General features: G+C 47.8%; 2 protein-coding genes across 4 annotated transcripts in view; one reads left to right on the top strand and one right to left on the bottom strand.

Moving 5' to 3' along the window:
* Nucleotides 1-3,247, top strand: part of PLCD1 (phospholipase C delta 1) — a 54,549-nt gene extending 51,302 nt beyond the window's left edge. For both annotated transcript variants that reach the window (XM_035554289.2, XM_035554288.2), the window contains exons 14-15: nucleotides 1,151-1,300; nucleotides 1,680-3,247. In XM_035554289.2, the coding sequence (XP_035410182.1) occupies nucleotides 1,151-1,300; nucleotides 1,680-1,771 (242 nt within the window). In that variant the 3' untranslated portion in view covers nucleotides 1,772-3,247. The remainder of the gene's footprint in view (nucleotides 1-1,150; nucleotides 1,301-1,679) is intronic.
* Nucleotides 3,248-5,001: 1,754 nt separating this feature from the next.
* VILL (villin like) overlaps nucleotides 5,002-14,689 on the bottom strand; it is a 42,156-nt gene continuing 32,468 nt past the window's right edge. The window contains exons 13-20 of one of the 2 annotated variants that reach the window (XM_035554372.1): nucleotides 14,304-14,462; nucleotides 13,055-13,234; nucleotides 12,363-12,508; nucleotides 11,528-11,672; nucleotides 10,606-10,794; nucleotides 8,905-8,973; nucleotides 7,421-7,675; nucleotides 5,002-6,237 (exon numbers count right to left, since the gene is read on the bottom strand). In XM_035554372.1, the coding sequence (XP_035410265.1) occupies nucleotides 6,124-6,237; nucleotides 7,421-7,675; nucleotides 8,905-8,973; nucleotides 10,606-10,794; nucleotides 11,528-11,672; nucleotides 12,363-12,508; nucleotides 13,055-13,234; nucleotides 14,304-14,462 (1,257 nt within the window). In that variant the 3' untranslated portion in view covers nucleotides 5,002-6,123. The remainder of the gene's footprint in view (nucleotides 6,238-7,420; nucleotides 7,676-8,904; nucleotides 8,974-10,605; nucleotides 10,795-11,527; nucleotides 11,673-12,362; nucleotides 12,509-13,054; nucleotides 13,235-14,303; nucleotides 14,463-14,689) is intronic. The other variant, XM_035554371.1, reaches the window with a different exon arrangement.

Genomic DNA, 14,689 nt, shown 5'->3' with positions numbered 1-14,689 from the left:
TACACACAGACACACGCACACACTGCTTTTCTGCGTGAAGCAAAAGCCAAGCACTAGAAAGGCAATGCATATTTTCCTCTCTGCTAACATTGTTTCCCTTTTCCTCCTTTCCTGTTTGAGTAAATCTGGCCTGGCTCCTAAAGCTCATGGTCATTTCCTTTGCCTACAATGATTTTCAGAATGTCTCATCAAGTGGAGGCTGTGTAAGGAACATTTTTGACCTGCCAGGCCTATTCCTCAGGGCTGCTTAGCACACCTCCATGCCAGTGCACAGCTGGAGAGATGCTGGAAGGGGGCTCAAGGGGTGCTGAAGGGAGAGTAGCCCCAAAATTCCAAATAAAGTGCAACAATCCAACCCAATTCTTTTCCAATGGTGCTGTCCACAGACCCTTCTAGCACCTTCAGGGCCAGCTGAAAGACCACTGCCTCCTGCCGAGTCATCCACAGACCCTCCAGGACCGGCAGGCTTGAGCTGATGTTTTGCTGTCCTGGGGCTTCCGTTGTGCACAGGCTGTGCCAATGGCAGTGGGATTTCAAACAGGATGTCCTCTTCTCCTGTTTGTTTCTGGGGAGTGGTTTGTTGAAACTGCAGAGAGCACCCGCAGTGACTTAGTGAGAAAGCACTGCGCTTGCTTTTTGTCTCTCATTTGGTGGGACTTGTCATTGTTTTGTTTGCTTTGTGAGTCTGGATCACAAGATCCTTAGACATAAAGCCCCAGAAAGCTGTCATAACACAAAGGCACAGTTCTCTCTGCTCCCCCCTGGTCTGGGGCTGTAAAAGTTTGCTGCTGGTTCAACGGCAACCCAAGACATCCGTGTCTCAGCCAGCGAGAGCCTTTGGAGCAGAGCTGAGTTCAGCCCCATCCTGCCCCCTGCTGCCTCCTGGGGGTGTGGTGCTGAGGCCTGCAGTGGGCAGCCTAAGCTGAAGGAAGTATTAATTAATACCAGGTAGCAGTTCAGTGTCAGAACTGGGAAAAAGTCTTGGCATCTCCTGAGACCTCTGAGCTGGGTCAGGTTAGGTTCCCAGTCAGGCGAAGTCTCCATCCTTATTTGCAAACATCTCTGACCAACGTCCTTGCTCGTGAGCATCTCCTGCCTTCCTCCTTGTTTGCGAGCAGCTCTGATCTCCATCCTTGTCTGTGTTGCTCAGGCTTTAACCCGAAGTGGGATGAAGAGTTTACGTTTGACATAGAGATCCCTGCACTTGCCCTGGTCCGCTTTGTGGTGGAAGACTTTGACATGTCAACCAAGAACGACTTCATCGGGCAGTATACCGTTCCCTTCACTAGTCTGAAGCAAGGTAAGGCCCTTTTCCCTCTTCCTCACACCCTCTGATACCTTTGGGTATCTCCAGTGTCCCACATGAGAGGTCCAGAGCCCAGAACACTTTGGGTCAGAACGGGTCCTTGCTCTGGTGTCTGGACAAGATGATAAATGATTTACTGAGCAGCTGTTGCACGCTGACTCCTGGGAGGGGATGCCCTTGTCGCCAATAGCCTTGGACACGTTATGTTAACAATGCTCAAAGCCATGCCTCTCCGACCTACCTGTTCTGTGGGGCACAGGGAGCAAATTGCTCTTAGAGATGGGGAAATGTTACTGCAGGGTCTTGGCAAACGTTAGCAAATGTTTTTCCGACCGGACTAAAGGCCACTCTCCATCTGTGTCTGTGCTTCCAGGTTACCGCCACATTCATCTTCTGACCAAGAACGGCGACCCGTACTCCTCCTCCACCCTCTTTGTCTACGTCAATATCCAGGACTGCGATTAGCAGCTCGGCTCTTTCAGGGTGCAGCGGACCTCGTTACAAACCTAGGAGGAACGCAGCGTGTGTCGGCTGCCAATGCCAGGGTCCCAGCTGATCCCCAGTGCCTTCTCTGGAGCAGCACACGGTGCCCCACAGGGCCCTGATCTGAAATAGCCATCGACTCTCTCCCTTCTGCGTGCTGGAAACATCCTAATGCTGCTGTTGAGATTAATCCTTTTGTACCTGTCCAACCAATCCAGCTGTGTTTTCTAGTTCACTTTCCTTAGTGTGATTTTCAATTCTGCTTTTAGCAAGAGGATAGGGATTCCTTTTTAGCAAATTACAGCTCTTGGTGTGGGTTCCATCAAGCATCTGGACAAAACACTCCACATCCGTGCAAGAAAAATGCACCCTACCACTGAATTCAGTGGCTAGATATCAGGTGACTTCTTGTAGCTTCAGATGTCAGACATCCTTCACCATCTGAAGTCCTAAATGAGGACACAATTCTCCTCTTGTCTGTTACAGATTAAAAGGAAAGCTGCACTACAAAGGGCCACGTTATATAACTTGACTTTCCTTTTGTATTATAATAAAAAATACATGAACACTACTCTGCCTGCATGCCTGGCTCCCAGCCAGGTCGCTTTGCATTCAAAGCCTGGCTCTTATCCTGTGAAGGAGAAAGAAGCTGCCGAACGGCAGATTTCCCTCTAACCCAAAGTGAAATCCACTCAAAGGGACCTCAGAGAATGTCTTTTGCCAATGACAGTGGAAATACACTGAACTGACAGTAGGGCTTTTTTCTTTTTTTTAATGCAGTAAAACTTTGTTTGTGTTTTTATAGCAAAACCTCTTTTTAACGCAGGAAGTGGCGGTAGAAATGGTTTTAAATGTTAGCTCAGTCCCAGTTGCACTGTAGAGGTAACCTAGCACAAGCAGACAAAAGCGTTTTGAACAACCCAATATTTATGGCAAAAGGTGTTTTTTTCAAGCACAACTACAGAGTTAAGTGAATAGTGTTGAGATAATATATATTTTCGAGTTCCAGCTATGTTACTAACGCTATGTTAGACTATTAAAAGTACAAAAAAATAATCTGGAAAAGTCCAATTCCTCGTCACTATTTGCCTCGTTGACTTACTTGAAAGCAACATGGGTGAATTTGGAGACAGACCTGCTTAATGTCTTAAAGCTGTCAGTCTTTTGGGGGGTTTGGTTTTTCGCGGTTGGCATTGGAGAGGATGGGCTACTACCAAAGAGGTTAATTTCTATTTACACAAATTCCAGTCCATTCAATCCTCCACCTTTTTCTGAGTCTAAAATAGCTTGGATTTAGTGATCCTTGGGCCCACTGCAAAACTGGGCTTCTTTTAGTCCAACCTGGAGTTTGTTGTGCTGCAGTAATGCTGGACACATTGATTTTTCCTCTTCACTATAATAATCTGTGATGTTGTAAACCATTGCCAGATTAAATGTGAATTATATCCACACCAAAAAGGCTGAAATTGACTTAATTACCTGCGGTTGAAGGAGTTCAAGAGCAGCAGAGGGCACTGAGGCAGAGCTGGGTGTCCTACAGTGACATGAACTTTCAGCTCACCACTAGGACAGGCACATTGCACCAGGAGGCACATTGGAAGGCCAAGGTTGGAACATCCGTAGCTCTAGCTCAGAGACACCCTGAGTTTGGTCCATGCAGGCTCCCAGGATGCTCTGAACATTTTGTTTTAAGGATCTGGGAGAGATGAGAGCTGGGGGAGATATGCAGGCAGAAGCAGGACCTCACTGTCCATCCAGGGTCAGGTTGGGTTTAGATGGACTACATGGAGAAGCCAAGGCTGCCGCTGCCTGTTGTGAAGGTAGGCAAGATCTGTGGGAAGACAACATCCCTTATGGAATAGGTAGAGAGGTCAGGGGAAATGTGTCTGTTCCCTGCAGCGCCATGGGAGAGGAGCTGTGATGGAGGTGGGATGGACCAGAGCACGGTGACAATGGTGCAACGTCTCCTCTCTCCCCCGAGGAAGGGACGTGGTCCATGCCATTACTGAGGGACCTCGTGTCTGAGCAGACCAAGAAGTGCTTCAGCCTCATGCTGGGGAAGAGATTTAGTGAGAAGAGCAGCAGACATGGGCAATGACCCATCAGACGCTGCAGCAGAAGCAGGAAGTGGCATGGAGGGGAGGATGCGGGTGAGAAACTGCCCTTTCCTTCATAAATCAGAGGCAGAGAGTAAAACCAACTCTCCCCATGAGAAGAGGAGAGCAGCAGCAGTTTTCATCAGGCCTGAATATCAGAGATCTATTATTTATAAAATAATAATAATAATAATATAAAAATAATACTAAATAACCATGCTGGTTTCTGAGTCCAGGTAGGACCGCTCTGGTCCCATTTGCTGGTGAGCATCATAGCAGCAGGAACAAAAGCAACACGTAGCAAACCAGCTTAATCTCCCTTTCTTGATTGGGTTGCCACTGCCCTCTGTTGATTGCATGATGCTCATTAGGCCCCCCCCCCCCGTCAGGGCTGATAGGTGGAATCACTGCATTTTATGAAGTAGCACATGCAATTCGTTAATTTGGGAGCTGGCAGGAGCACGCCGCAGCAGGGCAATATAATATTGTATGTAGATTGCAGCTTCCAGCCACGGCAGTAGTGTTGGAAGAGGGATAATGTGCACTGATTATATCCAGCGTGAACACAACAGGAGGCATTCATGCAGGCAGTTTGGCCGATCTGTGTCTCTGCTCGACTCTCACCTTACTCTGCAGAGTGTTTCTGTGGGTTTGGGGCTGGACCCTCAAGCAGAAATGGGCCAAAGTGGCTGCAGGAGCACGGAGGTAATGATGCGGTTGTGGCTTATGTGAAGCAACTGCCAATTCTGAAACACAAAGATCTGTCCAGAAGAACCCACCACTGGAAGGTCCGTGCCTCCAGACCTCCTGGGTGCTGCATGAGATCCCTCTGCTCCTCAGCCAACACATCGGCAGCTTCTCAGCTCCAGCCCCACCTCCCTGCAGCAAGGGTGGGCAGTCAAGCCACCTGCTGAACAACGTGGGGAACGGGAGCTTTCAGGAGCAGAGTACATGGGCTGGGGAGACAAATGGACCTGACTGTGGTGTTTAGGACTCTTCTTTCCAAGGAAGATCCCAAATTCCATCAAAGACCAGGTGTTTGAAGGAGCTGTGGCCCTGCAGAGCTTTTCTCTTCCGCCATCCTACCCCACACACTGATCAAGGACACTTACAGTGCTGTTGTTGACTGTTTATTTGGAATCACCAATCAGGCTGGAAATAGACTAAAGCTTTAAAACCACATCTTTGGGGGTTTTAAACATATGTATTTCCTTCTTTCCTATATAGTTGCATCCCTTCATCACTGATCATTCACATTTCCCCCTGCCCCCTCCAATCAGATTGAGCTCACAATGTGGATCCAGCACCCTCAGTCCGTGGACATTACAGGGATGGAGCCCTGGCAAAAACTTCACTGGGACACATTCTGCCTCAGGTCTGCCTCAGACTTTGTCAAGGCCCTGGTCTGTGGGCAGGTGGACTCGTAGGCTCACCTGCCCCCAGTCATGCTCAGGATGGGACTGGAGATGTTGTCTGAATGGAAAAAAAAACAGTCTTGGGCAGTCGAAATCAACAGCTGCATCTAACCTTTAATCTCGTCATCTTCTTGAAACAGATTAGCTAATAAATATGCTCTAAATATGTATTTTTTCCCAACCCATTTTTTATTTGTTTTACCTATATTAGGCTATGCATGTTAGTCTACAATTGATCCTTGCTGGCTTATGAGGAGTAGCTTTTCTGCAGGGTGAGAAGGGGCTGAACTGGCCAGTCACACCCCATGGGCTGCCCCACCACACTTCTGGCTACTGACTGCCTTTTCCTGACCCCAAGGCTTCCTCCCTAACCCTTAGGGCTTTCCCCTTCATCTTCCCACGCAGAATTTACATAACAGCTACAAGTGGCCCTTGTCTTGCCTAAATTTAAACTTCTCCAAATGAAGGAAGATCGTGACCTTGTGGATGTGGCAAACTGCAGAAGGGAGAGGAAAAGAAGAGGCTACAACACAGCTGTGACACACACTTGTCTTAATGGCTATCAGCAATAAAGTGTCCAAAAGAGGCAAAAACATCCTGCAAAGCCATTCTGCAAAAGGTTTTGTCTCCTTGTTTTGGTGATTTGCAGGGAGAAAGGAGCCATCCCCTGAACAGTGGCTGCTGGAATAACTGCGTTGAAGCTTGGCCTGATTAAGATGTTGGGTTGGGTTCGTTGAGCAAATGTCTGTACTTCCTCCCTGCAGCTCCTAAGAGAGCAAGGGTTGGTCCCAGAGTCACTGGATGCTGGGTGGCCCCTGCAGGCTCAGAAGAGTCCACACTGCTTCTTCTCATTCTGCTGCTTCCATTTGGGCATCTGGTAGAACTCGTGTTTGGACTTCCCGAAGATATCGTGGAAATCAGCGTCAGAGAGATAGTACTGCAGCAGGACGAGAGAGCAAGGAGACGTCAGCACAGGCTTTTGCAAAGGCTGGGACACCTCCATCAGCTGTGCCCCTTCCTCACCGTGACACCCCCTGACTCCAGGCAAAGAGCTCCTGTCCTGCTGTCTGTCCTTGTCTTGGGAAATGGAACGTCCCAGCAACTGTTTCTCATCCTGCTTCCCAAAGCACAAGGGGAATAAAAGCCCACCAGCCCAAAGGGATGCCCTGTTTTTGACACTTAGTATGCTCTGGTTGGAATTTGGTCACTGCTAATGATACTGAGGCCAGGACAATTAATGCTGATTCAGAGAAATTATGCTGGCCTGAGTTGAGTGCTTTCTCAGGCAGCAATTCACAGTGAAAGCATCTCCCCCTGGCTTAAATGCCCCTGAATATTCCACTGGAGATGCTCACTCCCACTGCTGGGAAGACAGGAACTCAGACAGTGGTCTCAGGAAGACCCTGTGGGACACAGAAGTTTTCTCCAGCACTTTGAGTAAAAGAAAGAACTCGTACAGCCCAGCTGAAATACAGCCATTAGCACATGGCCATTGCTGCAGGGCAGAGCTGCTGGCCCAGCAGCTCTCTGGTCAGATGTAAATCTGGCTATGACACCGGTCTTTGCCTGAAGGTCTGCTGGGGCAAGAAACTGGTCAAACACGGGTTGTAGAGAATAGAGGGAAGCAGCCCCCTGTGTCCCTCCCACTGGCTTGCTTGCACTCAGCTACAGATGTTGGCAAAATCATGGGGCTGAAATACGGTGCTCCTCCCTGCCCTTCTCAGTGGGTTTTGCTGAAATGTAAGCTTTCTGACAAACAAAAACAAGCAAACAAAAACAAGATCCCTTCTGGAAGGAGTTTCAAATGAAAATGAAGACCTACAGCCCAGGCAAAACCCAGCTCCTGGTTTCATTCTGAGCTGCCTTTAGAACATATTTTTTTAATTAACTATTTAAAATTCACTTTTTTTCCATAAAGAAAAAGAGGAATATTTCAACTACAGTAAAACTACCACAGTTTCCTCTCACATGAAACTCCTGCTTTTTCAATAGAGCTCCGTGTCCAGCTGGCACCTCCTTGAGCCTCAAGTAGGATTTAATAGCCCAAGGTGCCTGTGCTCTTAGCCTGCAACTAAGTTCCAGGCTGAGCTACAAAGACATCAAACCAGCAGTGCTGTCACCTCTTTTTTAGTGGGATCCACTCCTTCTGGAAGTTCATCCACAGTCTTGTTCATCAGCACCTCCCGGGAGTAAATTCCTTCACCATTGGGCATTGGGGAAGGGCTGCTGTTGTAGTAGCTGCTGCTGTTGGTGTAGCTGCTGCTGTCGGTGTGGTTGAAGTGGGATTTATACTCGGGGGAAGCACTCACTGTACTTGAAACAGCCAAGTTGGTCATGCTGAGGGTTTTCTTGCTCAGGCTGATGTTGTTAAGGTCCTGCCAAATGGAGGAAAAGATGTCAAGAGAAGCAGGGCAACTTGGGAGTTATCCCTGAGTCTGTTGGGGTTGAAGGAACTGTTCCTGGCACAGACTGTCTGCTGCTCTGCTGCTTTGGAGAGCCAAAGCATCAAGGAGAAAGTTGACACTAAAACATCAGTCCAGCACTTCCATCAACGCTACATCGAGATGTTAGGACTGTTAAAAGCACAGCCCTGTTGAAAGCCCTTAGAAATAACTGAAGATACTTCAAGTAGTCTCATTTTTCTCAAGATAATGGCAGAGAGAGGATGCCCGTGGGAGCACAGAAGGTAAGATTAAATATCTGCCATGTCTGAAACTTCTAAATCAGCTGCGTACCCTTTGCTGTGCTGCCACCTCTCCCTGTTCAAAGCCCCTACCACGTCCTTCCAGCCTTCCTCCTGTTCCTGTCCAGAGCAGAACTGATCCCATGTGAAAATTGTGTTCGGGACTGTTGGGATCTTGTGCTCTCTCTGTGCTCTCTCCCACTGGGCTGTGCCCTTCTTGATTAGGGACCCCATTTCTGGGGTCTTGGGGCCACAGCACTGCAAAATGTTCATGCAGCTCTTAATTTCACTCTTTTAGCTGCACACACTTCCATTTCCACGTGTAGTTTAGAAAGCAGCTGACCAGTCTCCTGCCCACAGGTGCCTCTGTACAGGACTGGAAAAGGCCCAGGAGATCTGGGTGTATTTATGGGTTATTAATCATGATTCCCTCTGCTTTTTACACAGAGCTGTGCTCTTCTTGCACAGCTCTGATCCTGACAACTTGAGGTCCCCACACCTGCTCGGGTCATTATGGCTTCTTCTTCAAGCAGATAGTAGTGGTGAACTGGGGGTCGGCCTCTTCTCATTGGTAACCAGTGATAGGACTAGAGGGAATGGCCTCAAGTTGCACCAGGGGAGGTTCAGGTTGGAAATGAGGAGACATTTCTTCTCAGAAGGAGCAGTCAGGCATTGGGACAGGTTGCCTGGGGAGGTGGTGGCATCACCGTCCCTGGGGGCGTTCAAGGAAAGGTTGGACGTGGTGCCTGGGGACATGGTTTAGTGGTGACATTGGTGGTAGGGGGTGGTTGGACCAGGTGATGTTGAAGGGCTTTTCTAAACCTAATGATTCTAGGATTCTGTGATTGTATGGTAGGCTGGGGGACATGGTGGTGTTTAAACCCAGGTGTTTCCCACCCATACCATCTCAAAGCCACTCACCACTGTAATCTCAGAGATAGCCGACATGTCTCCTAAGCTGTTCTTCATCTCTTCATAGGACTTGCCATCCTAAAGGTAAAGAGAGTTGTGAGAAGGTAAAGAGAGTTGTGAGAAGCATGGGCCACCTTTAATTAGCACATGCTCCCATCCTCTAACAGGGTCAGGAGATCATATGAATTTTAAAGTCCAGTGGTGCTCACTGGGGTGGCAGCTGGTGTCTCCTTTAACTCCCAGCTCCTGGAACCAGGAGACTGAGCCAGACCCTGAGCTGCCACTTGAAAACAAAGAAACAGCTGAACTTTAGCCTCTGCAGTTATAAACTAACAGGTGAAAACAGAAAATTTAAGGACTTCAGAGAACAGAAGGCAGACCAAGAGAAATCATGTTTACTGCTAGAATGACATCTTCTAAATTTTAAACCAATCTTGCAATGCACGAAAATTTGGAATAAGATGTTATTTGTTTTTTTTTTTTTTTTTTTTTTTTTTTCCCCCCCCCCACTTCCTCATTTCACTTAGCTAAAGCCACAGATTTTTCAAAGCCTTAGTCCCAGACTTCTTTTAGTGCCATGTATGACCAGGTACCTTTTAGTTCCTACAAAGGAAATGTACTAGATATACTGGCAAGCTGATGGCTGTGTTTTCCTAAACAGCCAGGAGATGTCAGTTCTTAGCAGCACCATCCAAAGATCCCCAACAAGAACAAACAACATAAACACAGGGACTGTAGAACAAACACATTTAGACCCAAAACTGAGAAAGGAACACACACACCAGATGTTTCTGGGATGTTAGCAGTTTGGATGGCTTGTCTGTTGTTGTTAAAACTGCCTATAGGGGATACGTTTAGATGTATATATTTTACAAGTTGTGCCCTTGTTTTTTAGCAGTTCTTCAGAAAAATCAAGTTTTGACCTTTGTTCTAAGCATCAACGTTGTTTTAAGGATCAGTGCTCTAGGAGCTGTCTCATCTGTCCAAATACAGCTGTTAGGACAGACTTTCTACACCTTACTGACTGCACAGAAAGATGATGCAAATTCAGCTACAGGAGAAAAATCTCTGTATGAGATTTCCTGCTGTGTGAAGTCCCCTGGGTACTTTCACCTACCGCCCTGGCTGTCCTCCCTCAGGCTCCAGTGTGGAATTTATTCACAGCCCTTTGGGCAATCAGAAGATGAGATTGCTTGTGAATGGGCTGAACAATGATGCTCGTAGAAAATACAGGAGAGAGAAGGGACAATCAGTGGCAGCCCACTGTGGAAGGGTCTGGGAAAACACCACTTAGGAGCTCAGCTTTTCCAGCTGCTCATCATCCTGCAGCTTTTCCTTTCCTAAACCGTGCACATAGATGCCATCGTGTGTCAGGAATTTGGGTGCAGCCTGGCAAGCTTGCTTCCACATGAGATATTCCAGGTCTATTAACCACCGGAGCTCCTCCAGGGTTGCCCTTTATTCTCAATAAATTCTGTGCTGCACCCCTGGGCAGGCTGGACCAGCTGGTGCATGGTCTAGATGGATGAGTGCATCACTCCTTCCTCCATACAACCACGCCGTACACAAAACAGGTGTGAGTTAAAGCACATTTACTTATATTTGCAGAACCCCATTTCACCAAATAGGTACTTTTTGCTGATGAGGGAACAGAAGCTGCTGAGGGAAAGGTCATAGGGAAAGTTTATACCTCACACCCCAGCAACTTACACTCCATTTGTAGGGGTCCCAAGCGTTGAACCATCCTGTGAAGTTGAGGGGTTCACAACCCTGCTTCACCAGTATTATTGGAGTTGCCAAGTCTCTCCCTGCTGGATGGGTCTTGAGATACTCCTTGGCTGAAGCAATTGCCTCGTTCCTCTCATATGTGTTGGAGGCTTTGCCAATCCAAAGGAAAATCTGAAATGAGAGAAGGCGTTGAAGACCAGTGAGCAGTTAGGACCTGTGCAGACACAGCTCTTTGTTCTCCCGACAAGTGAAATGGAGATAAGACTGCAGCTGTTTCCCAGTAGCCACCTGGGATTTTTATCTCAGATTTACTCCCAAACAAGAAGGATTTTGCTTCTGAGACAGGCACAAAGCATAAATATTTCAGAAAATGGGGAGAAAAGGAAACCAGGCTGGAGGAGGGAATGAATTTGGCCCCAAAACCTGGGCCCCAGGTTCAGGACTATTCGCACCAAGCTTGGGAGAGCACCCTTTGCTCTCAAGAAACATGGGAGCTGATTGCTTTTGGTCTCCTTCGAAAACATCTAGTCTGGGAGCAGAGGAGAGGGAAGGAGGAAAAACTATTTTCTGTCTCTAGATTGTGTCTGAAACCATCCTGTTTAGGAGGAACTACATTCCTCACACTGAATGTGCACACTAAGCAACCTTGGCCAAAGTGCTTTGCTTTCTGTGCCTCAGTTTCCCACAGACAGGCTAACAATAGTGCCTCACTGAAGCGTTTTTAACTGGGTGAGAAGAATTAGACATATGTCTGCTTGTCTGACCAGGCATCAGGAAGGGTTTAGAGACAGGGCAGAAGACATATGGCCCTCATTTTCATGTTGAATGACAGATTCATATGAATTAAGCCATAACCTGTTTGAAAATATGTCTGGAAGGTAGGGGAAATGGAATCTGTGCTGACCTCTTCCCAAGTGTCTAGCAGCATGACATCGTCTTCGTCCAAGTCTTCCTGGCAGAAGCCCACCACTTCTGTCATGATGAACCTCCCTGTCTGGTTGGAACACTCAAAGAGGCGAGGCTGGTAGTGTGTGATCTGCTCTTGAAACCTTCCTCATGCACAGCAGAGAAAGAAAAAGCAAGATGAAAACGTTTCCCCTGTGGATTACCACTGGGCCCTGCCACTGCTGGTCATGATCATGCAGGATGAGATGGAAATATGGCAGCACTTGTCAGAGGGCCTGAAATTCAGCAATGTCAGTTCGCACAAGATACTTGGCCCATTTTTACTATTTTTGAAGGTAACTTTTTCCACCCAAAGGCAAAGGCATAAGAACCCTTCCCTCCTTGTTGGGAAGAGCCTGCTGCCAGGTGAAAGCCACATCAGATCACTTGGTTGAAAAGGAACATGTCTCTGGCTCTGAGGGCTGGATAATTCCAGGTTGTTCAAATGCCAGTTCAGTTTCGTTAATCTTCTGGGGGTGCCCATAAGGCCAGTAATGGCTGGAAATTGAGAATGTGGGTCATGTGGCCCTTATAACAGGACATTAGATGGATTTACAGTGAGGAAATCCACCCAACCCAATACCCAAAACCAAGACAAGAGTCATCTTGGTGCAATTTCTGATTGTGTCAAACCAAGATTTTGGGAATAAAATCTCTATCTCTAAAATTTCTGATCCAGTGCTTGCTTTGGTGAGGATGTGGAATCAAAGTGCTTACCCACCTTCCTGCAAAGGTCTGATCCTTTACCTAACGTTCCCTGGCCAAGCCCAGAGGAACAACCCAGTCACTATTACCTCTTTTCACTGGCATAAGGGGCTTTGCCTCCCAGCGCTTCCCAGAACTCTGCTGGCTCTTGTCCCTCCAAAATGGTGTGCTTGTCCCGTTTGGAGACGATGTCGGCCACCATCTTTGCCATTTCCCTCTCATCTCCGCTGCAGCCCTGAGTTCAGGACAGAAGATTGAGGATGAGTTAGTGGCAGGCTGGACAAACTTGTCAGTGGGGCCAAACTGTCTTGATCCCCAGACTGCTCCAGAGAGTTTTAGACCTGCTTCAATGCTTTTGAGGGTCTCATATGAGCAGGTCACTAAGAATCTATTTCTAGTCATTGAAGGGACAACCAGTGCAGTCAACGGCATCTGGGGCACAACTCTTCTCATCCTGAAGCAGATGACTACAAGAGGTTAAATGAGCATGCCCAAATCTTGCTAGTTTCTTACTATTGGATAGCCTGGGGTGCTTTATTCAGATGAAAGCTGTATGAACATGTAAAACGAGGTGAGGTGAACCCCAAGGTGGGTTACTTCTGAAGAGAGAGAGCTGTCTTACTGCTAATCCTCCACAGACAAAGCCTTCTCCTGGGTTCACCTTCTTCCATTGAAATTAATGGGCTCTGTGCCCAAGGCTACACCTCCACAGCTCAGTGGAGGCAGGAGACTCAAGACCCACATCAGCAATTTCATCCCCCTGGGATCATGGTGGTCTCACCTTCCCACACCACAGGTAGCAGACTTGGTTGGTGGCCAGCAGGAAGACGTCATTGGAGTTGAGAGAAGAGGCCCGGGCTGGCACCTCCGTGGCCTTGGTGTTCATCTCGCTTGTGCCCCTCACCTGGAAGAGGCGGATCGCCTGCTCGGGCATGCTTTTCTGGGCCCGGCTCGTGCCACCCTGCAAGGCAACAGAGGGAAGGATGGTGTTGGGAGGTGAGGGTGCAAATCCAGGGTGCAACTGGTTTGAGGAAGAAGACTTGGTCTCTTGGTCCTCCACACAGCAACAGACCATGGGCCTGCACAGAGCAGTTGAGGAAATCCAAATACTTCTGGTTCCAGGCCACAACAAAACCCACATGTTGTAACTCACAGACTGCTCCCTGGTTATTCTGCATTTTGACCAGCTCCTGTCAAGACACTCAGCAGATCTTAGCATCTGTAAAGCACTTGCCATGTAAACTGGGCAAGGCAGCTGGATTCAGATTTCCAGCTGTGCTCTCCTTAGTTGATCATATGCTGTGGAAGCTTTAAGCCAACACGGAGAGCTGAGGGCAATCCCCCTCTTTCCCAGCCATTTGCAGTGTCTTCACCAGAGATGTTGGCACCCAAAACAAAGTGGGTTAGAAGTTAATGTGATGTAACTCAGGCAGAGAAAATTCAAACTATGTTAACTGCTTACTGGGTATTTTGGAGGAACCCCTCTGGAGGCAGGCCCTGAAGGATTGCGATACCTGTAATTTACAATACTATCATCCTATTGTAGCTGCAAAATATTTTGGGATAGAGTTGGAAAGAACATCACACTAACACTGGAGCTCAGGGGTGGACAGCTGAGTCCAAGCCAGTCAAGTATTGTTCCCCTTTGTATATTTTCTCACGTGGTGTTGAGCCTACTCACTAACTCGGGACGTTAGTATGGATAACTCAGGTCCTGTAATGTTCCTACCACACCAGAGACTGCTTCAAGGCTGTGGAAATGGGAATCAACCCCTCTATGTCTTAGTTACCCATCTGTAGGGTGTGTGTGTGTGGGGGGGTTGAAGACACATTACAGCAACGATGGCTCTATTTGCACCCACAAAGGAAGAGCTAAAAATATTCTACCACTTTCCCATGCCAGCCCATACGGACCTGGCAGGCTCTCTTCCTGAATATCAGCCCATTTTTCTGGACTATTTCCATCGTCACTGCCAATCCATCACTGGTGCTTTCACCTTCCACTGACCACACACACAAAGCCACGTTACCTCGTAAATGATCAGCTTGCCCTTGAAGATTGCCAGGAAGTGTGCTGGCTCCTTGCCCATGGTCACGCGCACCTGCACAGCCTCGTCCCCGTGCTTTTTGTCCAGCTCAATGGCATTGAGGGCACAGGCAGTGATTTCATCCACAGAGGCATGGCGACCCTGGGGAAGAAGATGCAACATGCAACACGATGAGGGGAAGGGTGTAAAGCTCTGCAAAGTGTAACATCTTGTCAATCCAAAGCCCTGTGTACAATATAATGAGAGTAAAAAATGACTTGATTTTTACATTTCATTTATTTCATTCTGTTGAAGCCTGTAGGATCACATTTTCAAAGCTTTAGAGAAAAGCATGCATTCCAGGAGAGGAAATTATAATTTAAAGAGCA

Source organism: Cygnus atratus, chromosome 2 (genome assembly GCF_013377495.2).
Source record: "Cygnus atratus isolate AKBS03 ecotype Queensland, Australia chromosome 2, CAtr_DNAZoo_HiC_assembly, whole genome shotgun sequence".
Classification (NCBI taxonomy): domain Eukaryota; kingdom Metazoa; phylum Chordata; class Aves; order Anseriformes; family Anatidae; genus Cygnus; species Cygnus atratus.
Note: the sequence above shows the minus strand (reverse complement) of the source record. Positions and strands in the feature narration are given on the sequence as shown.